Source organism: Dipodomys spectabilis, unplaced genomic scaffold, assembly GCF_019054845.1.
Source record: "Dipodomys spectabilis isolate Male_0828 unplaced genomic scaffold, ASM1905484v1 ptg000145l, whole genome shotgun sequence".
NCBI classification, from domain to species: domain Eukaryota; kingdom Metazoa; phylum Chordata; class Mammalia; order Rodentia; family Heteromyidae; genus Dipodomys; species Dipodomys spectabilis.
The window spans coordinates 11171776-11195676 of record NW_024870822.1 but is presented as its reverse complement, the minus strand read 5'-3'; the positions used below and the strand labels follow the sequence as shown (position 1 = coordinate 11195676).

At 34.5% G+C, this 23901-nt stretch overlaps 1 protein-coding gene across 1 annotated transcript in view; it reads left to right on the top strand.

The window, feature by feature from the left end:
• Positions 1-23901, top strand: part of Ano3 (anoctamin 3) — a 304851-nt gene that overhangs the window by 149245 nt on the left and 131705 nt on the right. The window contains exons 3-5 of the mRNA XM_042691327.1: positions 7181-7375; positions 9359-9430; positions 18355-18473. Of these exons, the coding sequence (XP_042547261.1) occupies positions 7181-7375; positions 9359-9430; positions 18355-18473 (386 nt within the window). The remainder of the gene's footprint in view (positions 1-7180; positions 7376-9358; positions 9431-18354; positions 18474-23901) is intronic.

Below are 23901 nucleotides of genomic sequence, written 5' to 3'. Positions count from 1 at the left end.
CAATTCCAAATGGATCAAAGACCTCGAAGTCAAAGCAGAAATCCTGAAAACACTACAGGAAGGAATAGGAGAAACTTTAGGGCTCCTTGGCACAGGTCGAAATTTTCTTAAGAAAGACCCAGAAACACAACAAATCAAAGAAAGGTTGGACAAATGGGATTTCATGAAGCTGCAGATCTCCTGCATGGCAAAGGACATACTAGCAAGATCAGTAGAAAGCCCATGGATTTGGAGAAGATCTTCAAAAGCCAGACAACAGACAAGGGTCTCATATCTAAAATATATTGGGCTGGGAAGGTGGCTGAGTGGTAGAGTGCTTGCCTTGTATGCATAAGGTCTTGGGTTCAATTCCTCTGCACCACCTAAGCAGAAAAAGCCAGAAGTGGCACTGTGACTCAAGTGGTAGAGTGCTAGCCTTTAGCTGAAAAGCTGAGGAACAGCACCCAAGCCCAGAGTTCAGGCCCCACGACCAGAAAAAATAAAATAAAGTAATATATATAATATATATATATATTATATATATATGTGTGTGTGTGTGTGTGTGTGTGCATGTGTGTGTATGTGTGTATGTATGTATATATATATATATGTATATATATATATATATATTTACAACTCAAAAAATTAACTCTCCCAACAACAAATCCTCAAAGAAACAACCACCTGATTAATAAGTGGGCTAAAGACTTAAAGAGAGACTTCTTTGAAGAGGAAATAAGAATGGCCAATAGACACATGAAGAAATGCTCACCTCTAGTCATAAAAGAAATTGAGAAATCTAATAACAGCAGATGCTGGAGGGGATGTGGCAAAAAGGGAACCCTTACTGAATTGTTGGTAGGAGTGTAAATTTTGTTCAACCACTCTGGAAAACAGTATGGAGGTTCCTCAAAAGACTCCACATAAAGCTCCCTTATGACCCAGCAATCCCACTTTTGGGCATTTACCCAAATGAAACAAACAAGGACCCACTAAAGCTACCCGCACAACTATGTTTATCACAACATATTCACCATAGCTAAGATATTGAACCCATCCATTTCCTAACAAATGGGGCAATGTCATTCTTTCTGATGGAGACATAGAATTCCATTGTGTATATATGCCACATTTTCTGGGTTGATTCCATATGTTAGGAATAATGCTGCAATAAACATAGTTGTGCTGGTAGCTTTAGTGTGGTCTTGTTTGTAAGCATTTGGGTAAATGCCCCAAAGTGGGATTACTGGGTCATAGGGGAGCTCTATGGGGAGTCTTTCGAGGAACCTCCATACTACTTTCCAAAGTGGTTGAACAAGTTTACACTCCCACCAACAATGCAGTAGGATTCCCTTCAGTCCACATCCCCTCCAGCATCTGTTGTTATTAGAGTTCTTGATTATAGCCATTCTAACTGGGGTGAGGTAGTATCTCAATGTTGTTTTGATTTGCATTTCTTTTATTTGATGTTGGTATAATTTGTGGAGGGGAAGAGAAAAAAATTGCCTAAATAGGGATACAAGTGGACCCATTGCAACAATGAGATGTACAAGACTTTTTGTCGAAAAACCAACTTTACAACTTTGGTGGGGGAGGGGGAGGAAGATGGGAAGGGATGGAAAGGGGAAACAAAGGAGGAGGCAACAATGATTGATAAGAAATGTATTCATTATCTTGTGCATGTAATTTTAACCCCTCTGTATGGTATTTTCACAATAAAATTTTTTTTATTTAAAAAATGTAAAAAAAAAAGTTATTGGAACCAACCCAGGTGCCTCTCAGTAGATGAATGGATCAAGAAAATGTGATATATAGATAGATAGGTAGATAGATAGATAGATATACACACACACACAAAATGGAATTCTATGCCTCCAACAGAAAGAATGACACCACCCATTTGTTAGGAAATGGAAAGATTTGGAAAAAATTATACTAAGTGAAGTAAGCTAGGCCCAAAGAAAAATAGGTCCCATGGTTTCCCTTAATTGAAATAACTGTTACACGTCTAGGACAAGAAGAAAAGGTCAAAAGCTATGCACATATGACTATATAGGATGATGCTAAGCAAAATGAACCCCAAGATAGGAACACAAGAGTTTTTTTTCTTTCTTGCTGTTGTTTTTAATGTATTTAAAATGTACTATGTGATTTTTTTTGTTTCTTTTGTATGTTCGTCCTCCATGGTATAACCCCTGTTTTCACTGTATTTGATTCCAGTGCCCTGCATCTTGTATATACATTTTTCTTTTTGGGGAGTGGAAGGGAAATAACAAAATGCTGAAATAAGGATACAGGCTGACCCATTGTAACAATGAAATGTACAAGACACTATGTTGTATATGAACTCGGGGGAAGAGGGTAGGGAGGAGTTGGAGGGGGTGGTAAGGGATGGTAGGGGAAAAACAAAGGAGAGAGTAAAAATGCTTAATAGGAAATGTACTCATTACCTTACTCATGTAACTGTAACCCCTCTGTGTAGTATTTTTACAATAAAAATATATACCAAAGAAAGAGATTTGCATGGTTTTCTTCCTGTCTCCTTACTGGCCAGTCTTCTAGCCTTCAGGCTAAGGAGCTACACTCTTCTAGGTAAGAGCATCCTTTCTACTAGATTTTTCCACTGACCCCTTTGGTTTTCATCTGTCCTGTGGCTTGAACTCAGGGTCTGGGTGCTATCTCTGAGCTCTTCAGCTCAAGGTCTTCACTCAACCACTTTGAGCAACAACACCACTTCCTGTTTTCTTGTTGTTAACTGGAGATAAGAGTCTCAAGGATTTTCCTGCCCTGTGTGGCTTTCCTCAGATCTCTCTCTCTCTCTCTCTCTCTCTCTCTCTCTCTCTCTCTCTCTCTCTCTCTCTCTCTCCAGATAGATAAGATTATAGGTGTGACCCAAGGGCACCCACCTCTCTACCAGCTTTGTCACCAGGTTCCTATATTTGTCCCAGAGTGATCGTTTCTGACTCTTGTAAATAACAGGAAAGTTTACTGTTATTATAGAATATACATTATTGTATATATTAAATATTCTTAATAATAAATAATATTTAGTTATTAAGAATATTTACATCAATATTAAAACATTGTTTTAATGCACATTCTTATAATTATATTTTGTATTACACTATATTGTAATTATATTTGAATATTGGCTATTATTATTAATCTCCTACTCTTCTTAATATATTTATTTCCTATCCAGGGTATGGATTACAGACAAGATATAGTATACCAAGAGGTATACTATGTTCAGTAATATATTGGGTTTGGTAATATACTATTCAGGTTCTCAGCAATATCTTTGTGTCACATATGTAAGATGATGTGTGAGAAGGAAAGGTAAATACATAGGATGTGATTTTGTTTACAATTATGTTCCTCTCTTTATGCTCTTTACTAAAATATGGACCTCTCAGGGACTATGGAATTTAAAGTGAATGGATGGTATTTTAGGACTTTTCAAACTAAAATAAAGGTTTATATCTTGAGGCAGATTTAGAGCTAAAATATTATTTAAATGTAAATATAATAAATGCATATGCAGTAAATAAGTGTAAGTGCTCACTTAAATGTATGACTTGGGACATTTTATTTTTCCTCTGTATTCCCAGTTTCCATATAGTTAATACAAATCACAGTGTCTGCCTTGTAAGAATTTCAGAAAAGTAAGTAAAGTATATGCCTGCATTGCATATAATTTATAGCAACATAAATAGCTAAGTGCATAGAATTTCTTCAAATGAATAAGTAAATATCTATATAAAGTGCTTGTGAAAACCTGCTCAATCTGTAAAATACAAATTAAAATTATCAGGATGCTTTTGTCCTTTTTGTGTACTGCCTTTATATTTTGTCTAAAACTAAGACAGTCGGTGTTATGTGAAGTTGGATAAGGCATAAGGAACCACAGCCTATCTTAAACTATTTTTGCAAGTGTGAAAGATAAATATTTTAGGAAGGACATTTTGGCACTATTTATCCACATGATAAATATTCATAGTCTTTAACCAAGCAATTCTACATCTAAGCATTCCTTCCTAGAAAATACTCAATGTGCTGGAAAAGAAGCATGGAATTATTTTAAAGATTCATGGCAGCATTCTTTTAAAAGTGAACTATTGAAAAGACCTAAATGGTCATTGACAAGTGAATGATCAAGTAAGCTGTGTCTTGTCCATAGGAGGACTATTTTGTAGTGGTTTAAAAAAATCTGAGACAGGTCTGTATACTGTATATTTTAAGTATCTATTAAGTATTCAGTTCCATTTAAATATCTGTGTACTTAAATGGAAGGTATCCAAGAAATATTAAAGGAGCAAATGTTTAACAAAGAATTGTATGCTTCCTTTATTATAAAAAAGTTATATTGTTAACATATTTATGTATATGAGCATATGTATATACATAAACACCAGTAAACTGATAACATTGACATTTTTTAGGGAAGAGACTGATTTGGAACTGTTTTGAGATTGGTAAAATAAAGACATAATCCTTAAAACTAATAGATAAAGTGCACCAGTCACAAAAGCCAACATATAAAGTCCTTTTGCCCTGTGTGGCATTAGGTTCAAACCCAGCACTGATGTGAAACAATTTCACAGTTTCCCATCATACAGAAATGGATACTCAAATGTTTAACCAACATGCAAATCAGAAACTCTTTGAGAATAGTTCAGTAAGCAGCTCTGTAACTTCATCATTTTACAGGTGTATGGAACTCCAGGATTATAATATCCATTTTCTGATAAATACTTCACAGCTTTGAATTCTATTCAAGATGCACTCTTAAAATAGTGTCCTCATTGTGCTGCTTTATAGTCTTACTGAAGAAACAAAATGATTGTAGGAACTGAGAGTCATACCAAGTACAGATTCCAGGAACATTTTTGAGACACCTCTTAGGTTGCATGTATTAGCGCTAAACAATAGTGATATAAATACAATAACAAACAAACCTGTGCATAAGGCACACACAGTGTCATGGACAAAGGCAGCTGACCTTCATGCAAATACATATTTGGCCAACAAATCTTTGGTGAGACCTTCAAGGAATCATGTTGGTTTTATTTCGCTGTTGGATTGGAAAAGATCTGTACAACTTGGAGCAGGGGAGTGGGAAAGAGGGAGAAATGGGATGGTAACAAGTTCGACAAGAAGTATACTCACTACCTTACTTATGTAACTGCAACCCCTCTGTACATCACCTTGACATAAAATTAAAAGAAAAAAAAAGAAAAAGATGATACAAAAAAGATTAAAATCAGTACACCCTGGAGGTTGCGTTTTAGGGCATTTTCTATAAATTTAACAAGTGAATAAAATACAGGGTTTAGATGGATGAAAGTGCTAAATAGAAAATAAACCAGACAGATGTGACTTAGAAATTAAATTCATTACAAACTGATGGAGTACACGAAAATAACTATAGCAAGGCTGAGTTGAGGAATAGTTCAATGGCAGTAACATAGAATTATAAAATTGTTTTTATGAGATAAAGGATGAAGAAAATTAGTTGAGAGAAACATAGTAACTAGGAGATATCTATTCCATTTCAAGACAGATTAAATTGAGTTTATGGGGCTTTGGTTCCACCTAGGCCTCCATTAAAGGTGGCAATAAAGGAAGCAGTGTGGTTGATGAAAGATATAGGGTAGCATTTGGTATGGATGAGGTAATGAATGAAACTGTTATCCCCAAGAAAAGTTGGGGAGGTTGTTAGGTACACTACATTATATTGTACATGAACTCTCAGAATCATGATGGGATATTCTGAATGTACTATGCTCTCAGAAAAGGCAGTTTGGAGACCTGTAGATTAGACTTCTAAGCATGTACATTTTTCTGGGATTGATGATAAAGGTGAAGATGGATGAATGCAGGAAATTGGGACTGTTAGTTGCCAGAGAGCAAAGTATGGATGTTTCTGTTTATGGAGGCAGAGTCATGTTCAAAGACATTATTTTTCTTCTTTTTTGACTATTATTAAGTGGATGTACAATGAAATTGCCATTTAACAAAGCAGTTTATGAATACTATGCATTTTGGTGCATGTCAACACTTTCAATATTCTGACCCATCTCTTCCCACTCACCCCTTTCCTTAACTCTTCTGTGTTATTATTTATTTATTTATATTTTGTCGGTTGTGTTGCTTGAACTCTGGGTCTGGGCACTGTCTCTGAGCTACTCAGCTCAAGGCAAGTGCTCTACCACTTAAGCCACAGCACCACTTTTGGTTTTCTGGTGTTTAATTGGAGTTGAGAGTCTCACAGACTTTCCTGCCAGGGCTGGCTGTGAACCGCAATCCTCAGATGTCAATCTCTTGAGTAGCTAGGATTACAGGTATGAGCCACCAGCACCTGAGTCTTCTTTATTTTGTAAGATGAATTCTTTTTTATTGTATTTTAGTGTTTTATTTTATTTTATTGTTATTGTAGAGGTGATATATAGAGGGTTTAGAGTTACATGTAATAAGTAATAAGTACAATTCTTTTTGAACCATGTCTTCCTTTCCCTTGCTCTCTCCCAGTTTTTTTCCTCCTGTCCCCACCCACAAGATGTATGGTTCACTTTCAATAGTGAATACCAGTGTTGAATTTGTTCTTGACTACCTTCTGCTCCTATTCTCCTTTTCACCCTCTACCCATTTCCCTTTAACTCCACTCTTGTATCTAAGAGCTCAACCTTTCTGCCTAAAATGACAGAATGTTCTCTTATAACCCATGTTGATGAACAATTTTTATATTATGTCATGCTCTCCATTTTCATCCTCTAAATCACTGTTTGTGCACTATTTATGTGCTTAAAATATATGGGGGAAAAAAGTAATTTGTCCACTACTAGTGACTTGAATGCATTCAAATTTAGGTATTTTGCTGCTTGCCCACATACAAAGTTAAATTTATTCAAGTCATTGCTGTCATACCTCCTGAAATATCCACCCAGTTGATTTTTCCCCAGAATCTTTAAAAAATTGTGAAAATTTAAACTGAAAGAGTTGTTTATTTCTCAGATCTATTTGACAAGAATTTCAAACACTTCCCTTGGCAAAATAGGAATAAAACCAACTAGTTTTAAAATCTAGTCATTACTTCTCTGGAGCACATTTCTTAAAAACAACAAATCATTACCGCTAACATTACTTATTGACCTTTGATAATTACCATTTGTTACTAACATTCACTGTATTAAATTTTTAGGTATGAATATAAGCAAAAGTGAGATTATGAAAGAAACCTCATTAAAGCCATCTCGGAGATCTCTACCATGCCTTGCCCAGAGCTACGCTCATTCCAAGAGCTTGAGCCAATCAACTTCACTCTTCCAGTCAACCGAAAGTGAATCTCAGCCTCCCACTTCTGTAACCTTAATTTCTGCTGACAAAGTAGACCTTGGTAAGCAACAATTACTATTTTCTTCTTATTGTTTTCATTAAATTCCTTCCTTTTCCTTTTGGCTAGTGTCTGTAGAGATCCTGAGGAGAAAGTCTACATAATACAGAGAAATGTATTTTGTACAAGTCAGATGAAAGGACATTTATTGGCCAGATGTCTTTTAATTCCTTCTTTGCTTTGCAAATGGACAATCTTATGGGAATATGAACCTAATATTTATTGTCTACACTAGAAGATAGAACAGAAGGGGTGGTATTGATCAAGACTCATCAGAGTCATAAACTAACAGGATGAACTGGAACCCCCTTTTTACTACTATTTAAAGATAATAAAATATAATTTTAAAATGTTTCAATTCAAGAATAACTTAATCTACCCAACAATTGAACTGCTTTGTTACAGGGTTTTAAGGATACATCAACATATACAAATCAATAAATACAAGTAAGTATGCAAATATAACCTTAGACTGCCCCCTTCCCCCATCAAATCACCTTAATAGATGCAGAAAATGCCAGTCTCTCAAGTCTATAATTTTAGCTACTTGGGGATATGATACAGACAATTATGTTCCAAATCCATATTTATCTCCAAAATAGGCGAAATAGTTAAATGCTAGGGTTCTAGCCAAGCAAACAAGTCAACCAAACTCTTATACTGGCAACAAACAAACAAATGAAAAAAATCCACAAATAAATAGAAAAATACATACAACCCAAAAGTTATATAGACTGAAAATAATAAAATACTAGGATAGAATAGCATTAATTTAATGCCATAGACATCAAAATTAAATACATTTTCTACAAGACTAGAAAAAACAACCCTAAAATTCACTATTCATATAAACAGGAGAAATGGAAGAGAAGAGAGGGAAATGGTAGAGTTTGAATATGATCATAGCACAATACATGCATGTAGAATAATGTAAAAATAGTACAGATTTACATATCAATATATACTAGTAGCAACAAAGAAACATCAAACATTTTTGTTTATACTAACTTCTACAACGCACTTACTATTTGGTTGCAGGCACATGAATTCATGTTGGCCATAAAATGTTCCAAGAAAGAGCTAAAATTTAGGTACAGCCAACCTGTATGATATGTTAAAAAAAGAACTTTGGTGCTAAAGTGAGACACTTATATCCACCTATTTGCCCATCTGAGACACTTTAATGGCTCATTAGAGAATCTTTTCCAAAAAAGTCAAGTGACAATGTAATTTTTTCCTGTAACTCAGTAGATTTTTTTTCATTCTTTCCAAGCTTTCTTCCTATCAGAGTGTATTTCCTCATAATTCCTGTGAATTACATTTATACTTACATAACTTGAAAGTAGCAATGTCTTTTGCACAAACACAGAAATAACAGAATGCATTATAAATAGTGAATTAAAGCCAGTATGCAGGTGTTTCTTTCCCTCAATGAGAGTGAATTCAAACAATTTCAAATCATTATCTTAAAATTTTCTTCATAATAGGCCACTAATTGAATATCAGACTGCATGGCTCTCTTCTGGCCCTTTGCTTGAACTATGAAGTGTTTCACTGATTTTGTAATCTTTTTTGTATTATTATCTTTACGCCATTGTACCAAGGAGTTGTCATTTAATAAAACAGTTTATGAATACAATATACCTTGATCAGTGTCACCTCTTTCAACATTCTCACCCATCCCTCCCTTACCCACCCCTTTCCTCACTCTTCTTAACTTTGTAGGTTATACATTGATTCTAGATTGCATTCTCTCACTCTTCTCCTCTTCATTTATCTACTCCTTTCCCTTTAACCCCACCTCAGCTCTCTCCTGTACCTGCTTCCTGGTGTTTTATTTTAATGAACATTGGGTGGTATGTAAGTATATACAAATATATTAACTGAAATAAGATATGTTCAACAGATATCTCAAATAGAATAATTCCATGGAAAGGCAAGATCAGAGTTCACTGAGGCATTTTTGTTTGTTTTATTTTGGATCAGCTAACCTTGAGGACAATAAAAAGGATTCTGGACTGAAATGTTCCTTTGCTGACCTCAGTGATTTTTGCTTGGGTGAGTGAATTTCCAATATGTCCTTCCTCTTTTACCTCCAAATATCAGCTATCAGCTGTGTCCTTTAAAAGTAGAACATTTTTAAGGAAAAAAATGCTCATGTTTTGTCTTTAACATTTGAGAGTTAACATTATTATTCTGAGGTTCAAGGTGATCATGCTATTTAATGTACAAATTAAAATTTGAATCATGTAAAGCAGTTTGTAAGGAACAATGAATCTCACACAAAAAATGAAGTTACATAGAAATAAGTAAAGGTAGAGTCAATCAAAAAGGAACATTAATATATACAAAGACCTATTTTGCAACTTCAAAGTGAATTTATTTCTGATTAGCAGAAATTAAGTCCTGTGTTTTCAATAGTGGAAACATTGTAGGTCTGGCTTTAGTACCTATATCAGATATTTTAACTCTGCTTATACTTTCACGTCTCTTGGGAGCTGTGAAATTTCCCTGATCTAAGTTCCATATAATCAGTTTAATTCATCTGAGGAGCAAAGAGATATCTATATTTTTTTCATTATTCTTCAGGTAACCATAAAGAGTGGCCAAGATTAAAATTTTCTAGTCTAATGATGGTATCTTTGTTTCTCTCTGAGGACATTCAAACATTTTTCATCATCTTAAACCTATGAAAGGTGTTATTTATGATTACATTCTGAAAGAACGGAAAATTAGTCATGATTCTTTCGTGTGTGTGTGTGTGTGTGTGTGTGTGTGTGTGTGTGTGTGTGTGTGTGATAGAAACCACACCTCTTATTAAGAGCTCATTGTGTCAAAATATAAAGGGCTTTCCATTATAATTAAGTAATTCTAAAGGAAAAAGCAATTTATCACCTATCTTCTGAATGAAAAAATCAAAAACAAAACAAACTTAAACTTTTCTCTGTCCAATATATCAACAAAAGTTTCCTAACCATTCACCCAAATTAGCATCATTTATTTTTTATCATCCACTATAGATATGTAAACATTTTACTTCAAGAACATGAATCTTATTTTTGAAAGTGTACTTTTCCAAATTTAGAAGTAATTTTTCTAAACATGGCATAATCAGATGTCCTGATTCAAACATTCTGTCTTTTTCATTTCAATGTATCTTAATTATTTGGACAGCACCTCATATTTGATGTCTTAAATTCTATCAGTAACATTCTACCATTACCTCACATCTCCTAAAAAGGTTAGAACACATTGAGCGATGGTGTGTTTGCTTTATGACAGAATTGCAGGTGGTTTTCTAGCTGACTGTAGTAACTCTAAGTATTCTCAGAATCCTTCTGGATGTGGCACCTGTTTGGGAACATTCATTTAAGTTCAGCTGCATGTGAACAAGAAGAGTGCTTCCATCATTTTCCAGAAGAGATCAAATAAAATAAGGCCAGCTGTATCATGAGTATAATTAAGTAAAACATGAGTGTTTTAGCAGTACATGTTCTCTTTTGAATGCAAAGCAATCACCTTCCCTAATTTGCTTTTAGAGTGTAGATTACCAGCTTGAATATTGTTTTAAAAAATTTCCAACTACCAAGAGTCCCATACCTGACATCTCATTAATTGCTTTCTTTTTTTACAATGAACTAATTTGAGCTGTCCCATAAAAATGTTAATGCTTTCTCAGAATTAACTGCATGTGGTCAGTGTTTCATTAAGGATTAATATTTCTTTTCTTCAAAATGAGGGCTCTGAGCCTGGTGCAGTGGCTCACCCCTATAGTCCTAGTTACTCAAGAGGCTGAGATCTGAGGATTGAGGTTTGAAGCCAGCCAGGGCAGGAAAGTCTCATCATGAGACTCTTTATCTTTGATTAACTACGGGAAAATCAGAAGTGGTCCTGTGGCTCAAAGTGATAGAGCATAGCCTTGGGCACTCAAGGAGAATGCCCAGGTCCTAGGTTCAAGCCCCAAACAGACAAAAAATAGATAGACCAATAGATGGACAGACAGACAGACAGACAGACAGACAGATAGACAGATAGATAGATAGATAGATATGAGGGCTATGTAGGAAGGTCTGTGATTCTTTTGACTTCGAGTATACCCTTACATTAAGAATGCCTGAGAGAAAAGAATGAATGGGTGAAAACTAGATGTTTTGGTTTTGGTTTTGGTGGTTATACTAAAAGAATTGTTTTCCTGATTTATTTTTCAGCCTGTTGTTGGTGTGCAGAAAACCTACTGGTGTGTGTGTGTGTATATGTGTGTGTGTGTGTGTGTGTGTGTTGATTGTGTGCTCCTCCATTGTAAACATGGTTATCCAATCTAGAGATCTTTTGGCTTAATTGTTTGGATCCTTTAATTACCAGATCATATTATCTATAAGGACAATTTGAGATATTTTCTTATTTGAACTCTTTATGTGTCTTTATCTTGCCTTATTGCATGGATAGGCATTTCAATATTGTGTTAAATAAGAATGGGAGAAGGGGAGAATGGATACCATTTTCTTTTTCCTTTTTTTTTGGTTCAGTTGTGGGGCCTGAACTCTAGGACTGGGCGCTGTCCCTCAGCTCTTCAGCTTAAGGCTAGCGCTCTACCGCTTGAGCCACAGCGCCACTTCCGTTTTTTTTCTTTTTTGCTTATGTGGTGCTGAGGAATCGAACCCAGGGCCTCATGCACGCAAGACAAGCACTCTACCACTGAGCCACCTTCCTAGCCCTCTTTTTCCTTATTTTAAAGCAACTAATGTTAACCTATCTAGTATGATGTTGGCCATATGTTTATCACATATGGTCTTTATTATGTTGAGAAACATTCACAGTATTTTTAATTTCTTCATAAAAGTATATTGTTGCTTTTTTCAAAGGCTTTTTTTTTGTAACAGTTGAGATGGTCATATGAATTTCTTTCCTCCTTGATCCAGTTTACATGCTGTATTACATTTATAGATTTTACTATGTTGAATCATCTTTGCATGCCTGGAATCAAACCAACCTGATTGTGTTGTATGATATTTTTACTGTATTGTTGAATTCAGTTAGCAAACATGTTATTGAGAATTTGTGTTCTATGTTTGCCAAGAGATTGGTCAATAATCCTTTGTGTGTGTGCATGCTTATGGGGTCATGACCTTCAGGCCTGCAAAGCTCTACCTAAAAATCTATAAATACCAATTAAATGCCAAAGAAGTTCAATTAATAATGAAAATCATTGAAGCATTGATGATTTGTGTTGTCAAATAAGCACCTGGTAATTTCTTCATTATATAATCAGTTTTACCAATTCCCATCTTTTTTTTCCCCAATGTTTCATATTAACATGCTATAAGAAAGAACTTTTCTTTCTTTTTTTTTTTTTTTTTGTCGGTCGTGGGGCTTGAACTCTGGGCCTGGGCGCTGTCCTTCAGCTCTTCAGCTCAAGGCCAGCGCTCTACCACTTGAGCTACAGCGCCACTTCCGGTTTTCTGGTGGTTTATTGGAGATAGGAGTCTCACGGTCTTTCCTGCCCGGGCTGGCTTTGAACCGCGATCCTCAGATCTCAGCCTCCTGAGTAGCTAGGATTACAGGCGTGAGCCACCAGCGCCCGGCAAGAAAGAACTTTTCTACTAATGGTCCAAACCAATCTGAGGAGTATAGAAGTAAGTATGTTGTATGGAAAACTTCATACTCTCTATACTAATTATTGGTATAAATATTTTAGTTGTTTATTAAATAACTTCAACAAATTTTCTTGGCACAATTTTCCATGTATATCTAAAATCTGGCCATTCCTCATCACATTTCTAGCTGGTGTTCTCAGCTAATTCTCTCAATAGACTGGTGCAATATTTTTCTAACTGCTCTCTTTGCTCAAAGTCTTGCCTCTTTATAATGTATTTCTGAAAAGCAGTTACAGGGAGCTTTAATAAAAGGAAAATTAAATCTCATCACTTCTCTACTTCAGTCCCTCCAGGGTTTCCTATTGCATTTAAAATATAAACTGGCTGTGCCTTCAGAGGCCTGACAGAATCTGGGTCTGTTCTCTCCAGGATAGTTCCTAATGTTTCCTTTTACTCACAGCGCTGCAGTCAGTGTAACCTTCTTGTGTTCCTTGTTCATAATAAACTTGTTCTAATCCCAGGGCCCTCCAGATGCATGTCAACTTCACTTTCTGTCCCATATCAATTTACTTGTCATCATTATTTTTATCTTTACCTAATATTAGCTCCTTCCAATTGTGTTTTCTTTGAATTTTATTGTAAAGGTGATGTACAGAGGGTGACAGTTACATAAGTCAGGTAATGAGTACATTTCCTTTTGCATAGTCACCCCTTCCCTTGTTCTCTCCCAGTTTTTGCCCTCCCATCCCCTCCTCCCACAAGTTTTGTAGTTCATTCACAACATAGTGTCTAGTGAATATCACTACTGAATTCCCTTTGTCCTATCATATCTGTGTTTCCCCTTCTCCTCCCCAAATCAGATAGACTTATATGCAAGATAGAGGGTATAGAAATGAAAATAACAGCTACCTCATCAAACTTTCTTATATGGACCATCTATAGAGTTATTTTTCATGTATCTAGATCTTTCTTCTTATTGCATTTCATTTTTCTTTTTCTATTGGTTTATCCCTAGCAATCTGTGTCTTTGATTCTGGTACACTCAGTCTGGTATATACATTTATCTGATTTGGGGAAGGGAAGGGGTAATAACAAAATGCTGAAAGGACAAAGGATGACCTATTGCAATAATGATACCCACAAGACACTATCGGAAATGAGCTTTACAACTTCAGGAAGACTGGGGGAGGGAAGGGATAGGGGAGAATATCAAAGGAGTTGCTAAGAATGTTCAACAAGAAATGTACTCATGACCTTACTCATGTAACTGAAACCCCTCTGTGCATCATCTTTACAATAAAATAAAAAAAGAATCTTTATGAGAGAATAATTGTTCTTTAAAATTATTAGATCTTTTTTTGGTAGCTAGTTGGCCACAATGTTAAGTATCAACTCTTCCTACCTAAGTACAAACCATCTGTACTTCAGTTTCTGATTCATGAAATGGAAATATCAGTATAATTGTTTATTCTTTCTTGTACTCTCAAGATGGTGTAGAATAAAGGTAACAGGTTTGTGAGATGTAAATGAGAGACTATTTACAAAATGTGAACAAAATGCCAAAGTAGGAAGATAAACATTAATATTTCCTTAAGGCTACTTATATACAATTATATGTTATTACCATCAATTGGTTGTACCAGGGGATTTCAAAATGCATATACGTACCTTCTTCAGATTCATCCCTTCCATATCACTTTCCCATCTTCATTTCCTATTTCCCAAACAAATCTCCAAAACCTTGGTTTGCACACATTTACTTAAAGTATTTTAACCATATATTACCTTCTTTCACTCATTTTAATATGCAGCCTCAAATCTTCTGGAAATCCTGGACAAGATCATTATTAGTAATGATTTTTTAAAAATAGCACCAAGTGTACATAGCTATTCTGCTCATCAGTTAAGATTATCCTACACATATACTATAAGGGAAACCATGGGACCTATATTTCTTTGGGTCTGGCTTACTTCACTTAAGATGATTTTTTCCAAATCTTTCCATTTCCTTAGAAATGGGGTGATGTCTTTCTTTCTGATGGAAACATAGAATTTCATTGTGTGTGTGTGTGTGTGTGTGTGTGTGTGTGTGTGTGTGTGTGTGTGTGTGTGTATCACATTTCCTTGATCCATTCATCTACTGAGGGGCATCTGGGTTGAATCCACATCTTAGCTATGTTGAAATGCTGTGATAAACATAGTTGTGCTGGTAGCTTTAATATGACCATTTAAGATTATGCTAAGTGAAATAAACCCCAAGACATGGACACAAGAGGTTTCTCTTTGTTGTTGTTGTTTTTAATGTACTATATGTGATTTTCTGCTCTCTTCCACCAATAATATATCCTCTGTTGTTAGTGTATTTGATTTTAGTAACCTGGTTTTGTACACAAGTTTATTTGAATTAGGGAAGGGAAGGGAAACAAAGAATGATGAGACAAAGAACAAGGAGCAACCAATGCAACAGCAATATACACAAGACAATATGTTGTAAATGATCTGTACAACTTGCAGGGGGAGGGAAAGTAGGAGAAAATTGAGGGAAGGAGTAACAAGGTTGACGAGAAGTGTACTCATTCTCTTACTTATGTAACTGAAATCCCTCTGTACATCTCCTTGGCAATAAAAAATAAAAATAAACGTGTTTACTCTGCATCTTGTATATACACTTATTTAATTTGGAGAGGGGAAGGGGAATAATAAAATGCTGAAACAAAGAAAGACACAGGATGACCCATTGCAACAATGAGAGTCACAAGACACTATGTAGGAAATGAAGTTTGCAACTTCTGGTAGGGTGGGGTGGGAGTGGAGGCAGAAGTGGGGGAAGTAGGGGAGGGAAGGGACAGTAGAAGAAAAACAAAGGAGGGGGTAAAAATGCTGGAGAGGTGAGGGAGTGTAGCTGAGGAGGTGTAGAGAAAGAGATGGTAAGGGAAAAACAAAGGAGGAGGCAAAAAATTGCTGGATAACAAATGTACTCATTACCTTGCCATGTAACTGTATTTTCACAATAAAACTTAATTTAAAAATGTACTCACTACCTAATTCATATAACTCTAACCCCTGTGTACAGCATCTTTACAACAAAATAAAATTAAAAAAAAATTTCACACTAGTGTTAAGGATATAAAAAAAAGTCACCAAGTGCATGGAAGAGGACACAAACTTTCATTATACATTTCAAATTCTTCTCTGAGTTCCTTTATTCATTTGCAGAGAGCCTCCTACACCAACAATATAATATTACAAAAGAATGACAAAAGTACCTTAATAATGGAAACATATTAAATTATCATAAATTGGAAAAGCTATGTCATATTGTATGCAGTGGTTTTCTAAAGAGTAGAGCAAAAAGAATAATTGATGCTGATTGGAAAGCCAGAAAGATTACTTGCAGAGGATTCCATGGAGAGCATAGGAGAAAGGGAGTCAAGATCACTTTTCAGTTTCTGTTTATTAAGGTTGCAGTTATTTCTCTTCTGTTGTTCAGAAGCTTGGAGGAACTTCCTTTTGATGTAACTTTTCTTTCTTTTCAGTTACAATTTTAGGATTGATGTCTGTGGCTGTTTTTGAAACATATTGACAAGTTTTGTTCCAAGACTTTTGATACAATTTATATTGATAATGGAAACTGTCAAGTTGAAGACATCAGGGTTTAATTAGCATCTCCATCACTTTAGGCTCAAGCATTCAGTTTCTTCCTGTCTTTTTTGTAAGAGGCTGATGGAAGTCTACACTTTGGTACTGTACTGAAACCTGTCTTGACACCTTCAGGCCCCTTTTCCTGACTCACTGTTTTACCTCTTCAAATCTATTCTCCAATGGCATTACTATTCTCTTTATTAAAAGAACACTCCCCTATTGCCTTGGTCCCTCCTACTGCGTTTTTCATTTTTCTCTACTGTTCTGACCACAAGATGTAATTATCATTTTACCTGATATTTTTTAAAGATCATTTTCCCTCTTTCTTGAATGTTCTACGGAGGCAGGTTGTTATCCTGGTACACCTCCAAGTCTGAAGACTGTTATATATGACCTTGGCATTTAATAAATAATGGGTAAGCGGATGAAATGTAGTTTGTTTAAATCTAGAGGAATATTATATCATTTTCACAAATACTAAATTCAGAGGTCAATCCAAATATGTTTCAGCTTTAGATACACTTCTAACTAGTTTAGTGATTGTCCATGCCTTTGTCGCCTGCCTTAGTTTACTTATTATTAAATGTCCCAGAAAATCATAGACATTCCATAAACTTATTGAGTTTATGCATTTAGTAATATTAACTATTGGTTTATGCAAAGTGCTATTTATAAGTCTCGGTATAAACATTACATACATAGATTATTGTAACATGACTGATGGTTCATTGCACCCAATGATATAATATGTACAGCCTTTGTTTGTAGCACTGTTAAAGTCACCCCATTGGCTTTACACAGTACAATATATCTTATGAGAGCAGATTTTAAACCTTTCTAGTAAAAAATGAGTGCATGTACTATAAACAAAAGTCTTTTTTGCTATAGTAAGTCAAATTAATAAACCTTAAAAGAACTATATATAGTCATTCATGTCAAAACTCATGTGTGATTGATTACAACATATTTCATAAAATAACTCTTCAAAACATTTTGATTTTTATGAAAATGCTAAATATATAACAATCTATTTTGGCAACAAAGATATTTGTATCACATGGAATAATTTTTGAACATAAATCAATTGTTCTTGGTTTTATTTGCAATTGCTATAAACATTTGCTATTTTTACTTTTACATTGATTATAGATTACTTTTCTCAGCAATTTTATATGCAACTAATATTATTATGTCACATATATCTTTACCATTCTAATAGTAATAACCATTTTTGTTTTCTTTCCTCTGATAACCATACTTTCAACCTAATTTTTACCTTTCATATAAAGCTCTGAACAAATATTTTCTTTTATGCCTCTTCTTTATAATCTTCCTGCACCCTTTAGCCAAATTTGTGTTGCTAAAGTTTCCCAACTTTTAAGAAAACAAAACTCAAAAGTAATGTCATTTTAAGTATGCAATGTTATTTTCTGTTTTTACAAATTTCCGTGTCTTCCTGTTCAGAAGAGACAGTGTATTCAATGTTGTATCCTTAGTTCTATTTTTATTTTCAGAAAGTTTATGTATACTACCTAACAGATTCATTTAATTCTTGAGAAAGTCACTTGGGCTATCAGTATTAATATGGTAGCTGCCAAACTGTCATTTGGTGTGCTAATTCTTTGAGTGAGTCTATTATGTGAAAAGTATATTTGGCTAAACCTCAGGGAAAGAGAGACAAATACATTAAAAAAAATAGCAGAACGTAGACTAAAATGAATATAACTTATTTTTACTCTTTTGTAGCCCTAGGTAAAGATAAAACTTACCTGGAAGAATCAGAACATGCTAATTATGACCGATCTCGCCTCATTAATGACTCTGTTACCAAAGAAAAACCTGAAACCAAGTCAAAATTGCCTAAGGTAATGCAAACTGGACTATTAGCATGTGCGTTTGAGACTGCAACTTTAAAAACTGGTGTATGTTTTGCATATTAGTTTCAACAGTTATGGTCTGGAGAATGTAAAGAAAATCTTGTTCTTGTCATAGTCACTTATAAAAATATTTGTTTGAATTCTCAGCTTTTTCACTCATGGTCAGAACCCTACCACTTGAACCATGCCTCCAATCTAGCATTTTGCTGGCTAATTGGAGATAGAGTCCTCAAATTTTTCTTTTCAGCCTTTTCCTGAACCATGATCCTTCAAGTCCCAGCCTTTTGAGTAGCTAGGATTACAGGTGTGAACCATTGGAACCCGGTTTTATTTTAGTTTCATCACATTCAAAATTTCCCCCTTACTTTTAAGTTTTTATTTGTTCAGTTTTGACTGACGCACAAACGTGGTGCATTCTTATGGTGACAACATGATGTGTTAGCACATGTGTTTATTACAATCTGGGTAATTACAACATCTATCATTTAAACCTTTAATATTTTTTTCTGTATAGTGTATTCAATAGCATTTCTTGTATTTCTTTTGAAATATGTGATGTTTATGGCCAACTCTAATCACCCTACCACAGTTGAAACCTGGGACTTAATCCTTTTATTGAACAATAACATCTTATCTATTAAATTGAAATATTTATATTTGACATATGAAACTGTTCAGTAATAATTCTCGTTAGGGAGCAGTTCTTTCATTTTTTTATGTTTTTTGAAAGTCAGCAAGATTTAATATGAAACTTGTGAGCATTATTTTCTTTACTTCTTAGTGAAAGTGATGGCAAAGTTTAGTAGGAAAGAACTATGCATTCAATAGAAAGCCTGTCAACTCTAGAGGAAGAATGGCAGTGGTCTTCACTCTGGCATAAGTTCTCATTGAAGTATTAAAGATTTAGAGCACTAAGTCAAGCATCAATATTTACTATAAAATGGGCCAATATTTGAATTCCAGTCCTACCAGTTACTAGTTATAATCATATGACCAAGCTTAGTCATAATCATATGACCAAGCTATGGAATATTGTTTTACTCACCTGTAAGAACTCAGTGGTGTTTTCTGAACAACGTTCTTTTTTGTACAAAAGGTGTATAGTGATATTTTCCAAAATGCCTGTAATGTATTTAAATAAAATTCATACCCTGTATTTCTCTTTCTTATTCCCTCTCTCCTTATAAATAATTTAACGGGTTTAATGATTCTATTTTCAGGCTTGCATGTAAAGTTATGAGGTCTTATTCATCTTTTGTCATCTTCTCATTTTACTCACTCCTTTCTTCGTGGGATGGCACTCCCAAAACTCGCCCACTTTTATAGTAGGACTAGATTACATATGAAAAATAATGGTGATGATCTTTTTAAGACTGGCTTATTTTGCTTTGAAGAAAACTGAGATAGCAATGTGGAAGTATATGGGTCATAGTAAAAGTTCATTGTGTCAGATGTTTTTTATAACAGGTTGAGAATAACACATTTAAATTGGAGATCTCAACAAATGAAAACCATAGAGTTCAGTTATTAAAAATCTTTACTCCTATAATTTCATCATCTCACAGACCAGCTCTTCTATGCTCTTCAAAGCATCTTGAATGTGACAACTCAACATCAAATACCAGATGGCTGCTGCTTAATTTTTATTATTTTAATTCCAACAAACTCATATTCCTCTGTTGGTGCTTTCTAAGAAAAAAAAAAACAAGCTTAATAAAGGCTCAGTTTCCCCAAATTTCCCCTAAGTATGCATGCACTTGCAAATGAGATATCTTTATATTTAGTTTAGCCCAATGAACAACATAACCACATAATTTTCTTTTAGATTTTGTTTGGCTTCATTAGTTTACTGTGTCTTTATTATTCAGTCTAAACTTTAATAAACTTCAGTAAACTTTAATAAACAGATCCAAAGATCTCTGTTTATGATCACTTCTCCAATTCTGTTTATGTTGATATTGTTAAAGAGAGCTACTATTCTGTGTATAGCATTCTTACCTAGTGACTACAATTTGCAAAACACTGCACAAAACTGAGAGAAAGTTATAAGAAACAGCTTCTGTTTCTTAAGGTGTTCATAATACAATTTGATGAATGAAACACTATACTTTAAATAATTAGAAAGTAAACTAAGATTAAAGGCTTTTGTATATGCTACTCTATCATTTACCACATTGCCAGCAATGGTATCCCCCATTTCATTCCTACTTGCAATAATTTTTGCCATACTGAAGTAAAAATAATTCATAAAATCAGAATACATATTTCAATTTCTATCTTGAAATAAAAGAATGTTTTAACAGAGTACAATACAACAGTTTAACACAAGCTATCCTAATAGAATGCCCTAATGAATGGGGTTTGTTGTCTATACTTTAACTGTTACACTCCTGTGAAAATGAAGAAAGAAAAAAAACTTCTGACTACCTAGATTGCTCACACTTCAGCTTCTATCAAAATATATTCACTGTATCCATCTCTTTCATATTAGAATACAGAATAATTTCATTTGCAAAATGAGGTCCACTGTAAAACCCTAAACATGTTTGAGAGCCATTTAGCTAGTGTCTGACAAAGCATCTAGTGAAAAGCAAAATAATCTGCTTAGAGATGCTCTCTTATACTTTTGTGACCAGGAATCTCATAAATGCAATGACCTAAATTTCTGTTGCTTACACTATTATCTGGAATTCTGTGCAATATTTTTTTAGCAATCTTCTCTTATTAAATTTTCATGAAATCATATGTATATATGTGTGTAGATAGATCAGAAAAAATACATTGACAGTCAGCAATCTTGATTCATTTGTGACCTAAACACATAGCATCTGTCATATAGTTCAAATGAATATGTATATGTAATATGTTCATTACATATACTTTTTGCCTCATGTTACATGTACAGGTGTGATGAATTTACTTGTTTTAATCTTCCCTGTTCATATTTTTTGATATAACTGATAATTTTTCCACAAAAATGATTTAGTTTTAAAGTGATCATTACAAACAAGCTAATAAGTCAACAGAAAAGAAACATGTACTGTGATATTTTTTGTTTCTTCTGTATGTTCTTTCTCCCTATGGTATATCACCTATTGTCACTGTATTTGATTTTGGTACCCTGCCTCTTATATATACATTTTTCTAATCTGAGGAGGGGAAGGGGAATAACAAAATGTTGAAACAAGGACACAGGATGACAAATTGCAACAATGATACTCACAAGATATTATGTTGGCAAGTAACGTTACAACTTTGGAGGTGGGAAGAGTGGGGGAGGTGAGGGAAGGACTATAAAAAAAAAAGGACTGAAACTCAGAAGGGCAAGTTAATAAACTAATGCCTGATGTAAATACACAGTAATGACTAGTGATGGTTTCAGAAAACAAACTTTCTAGTAAGATTGCCAACAGCTGTGGAGTAAGATCAGAGAAAGAAATGAAACCATCCAAAGCTGTATTTTACATTGAAATTATGTAACTGCTCTGTTGACTTTGTTAGTTGTAAAAGTAAAAAAAATCTGGAGATACAGCTGATATATTTGCTGTGCCTTGTGTGAATGGACTTTAAATTTGATTGAAATCTGATTTTTCAAACCTTCTGAATATATTTCCTGAATGATTTTGAGACATGATAGTATTTATTTTATTTTAGTACATTATCACTGCTTAGAATAATGCAATAAGGGCTGGGAAGGTGGCTCAGTGGTAGGGTGCTTGCCTTGCAAGCCGGAGGCCCTGGGTTCGATTCCTCAGCACCACATAAGCAAAAAGAAAAAAAGCCGGAAGTGGCGCTGTGGCTTGAGTGGTAGAGTGCTAGCCTTGAGCTGAAGAGCTGAGTAACAGCGCCCAGGCCCAGAGTTCAAGCCCCACGACCGGACCCAAAAAAAAAAAAAGAATAATGCAATAAACGAGTTCCATTCATAAGTAACTCCCATTTGACTTAGCATTAATTTTTAGAACAATGAATTGTATCTTTGGAACATTTGTGCTTAAGTGATGAACTTTAAGTTTAGGTTGCCTATGCTGAAATAATATTTTAGAGAGAAAACTACTCTGCAATATCTTATATAATAATGTTTTATTGGTTAATCAATAGTAACCTTTGTACTCTAGAACAAAGAAATATGACAAAAAAGTAAAGCTTTTTCATTCCAATTTTTGGGATTTAGTTCAGAGGACGGACATGCATATCCATGGAAAAAGTGCAGATGCTCAGGAAATTAGAGATGGCACTAAATAGCATCTGTGTCTGCATTTATTAAGTCTCAAGCTTTAAAATAGAAGCCACATTTAAAGATCCCAGAAGCAATATGGTGAAAACTTGGATATAGTCATTTTCCTTTGTATGTGCCTTTTATAAGACTTAGCATCTCCTCCCATTAACAGATAGAGACTGTTGAGTTGACCATAGTCTTTGCTTGACTAGAAGACCCCTACAGTAGTGATCATGGTGCCAGCACTGTTCTCTGAACTCAAAACATCTTGCTCACCCATCCTGTCTTTTGCCATTCTATCTATATGGGAAGTTAGCCTGGAGGAAAGTGAGAAGGTAGCCCAGTTGTCCACCTGATCAAATTAAAGCAGCACAGGCCAAGAATATGAGCTCCATGAGAGATTCCAGTTAAGGTTAGAGAAAAAAAAAATACAGCCAGAACCAGTTTATGCTCATCATCATAGTTTTGTAAAAGGTTGTTTCTCAGCTAACACATAATGGAGAGTACCATAAATATAAAGGGACCAACAATCAGTGATTGTCAATGTAAAGTTATTTTTTCCTCAGGGACATGGAAAAACAAAAACACCTGAATCTCTGATTTGCTACAAAATACTCATTTTAATTTAACTCATATTATTCATTTAATAATATTGTAAGCAGCCTAACATGAACCACATGATATTTAAGCAATACTACATTATCTGCAATTATATATCTCTTAAAATTTCCATTTACAAAAGGTTTCTTAGTGAAACATTAAATTGGGACAAAAATTGCAACACTATCATGAATTAAATGTGTAGGTTTATGCTAGCAGCAAACATAAACATGTATTAAAATTATAGGAGAAGAAACTTTTGAGACAAATTTAAATCTTATAAATTTGCTCTAAGTACTCATGAGACTTGGAAATTTTAAGAGGTAGTTTTGTAGTGTGAGAAAAATGATATTGGCAGAGTATCATTATCTGGGCTGCTTGGGCTGCCTGCAAGTTAAATTCTAGAGCAAATGTGTAGAATGGGTTCTTTATTTGGATAAATAAACATTGCTGCTTTACATCCCATTAACATAGACAGCAGTATGGATGGCATTTAAACATAAAGCGCAGTGCACAAATATGTAGTTCTCAGAACTAGAATATCTTTTTACTTCATGTAGCCATGTCCTACATACCAGCTTAGTCCTCTGGATGTTAGTG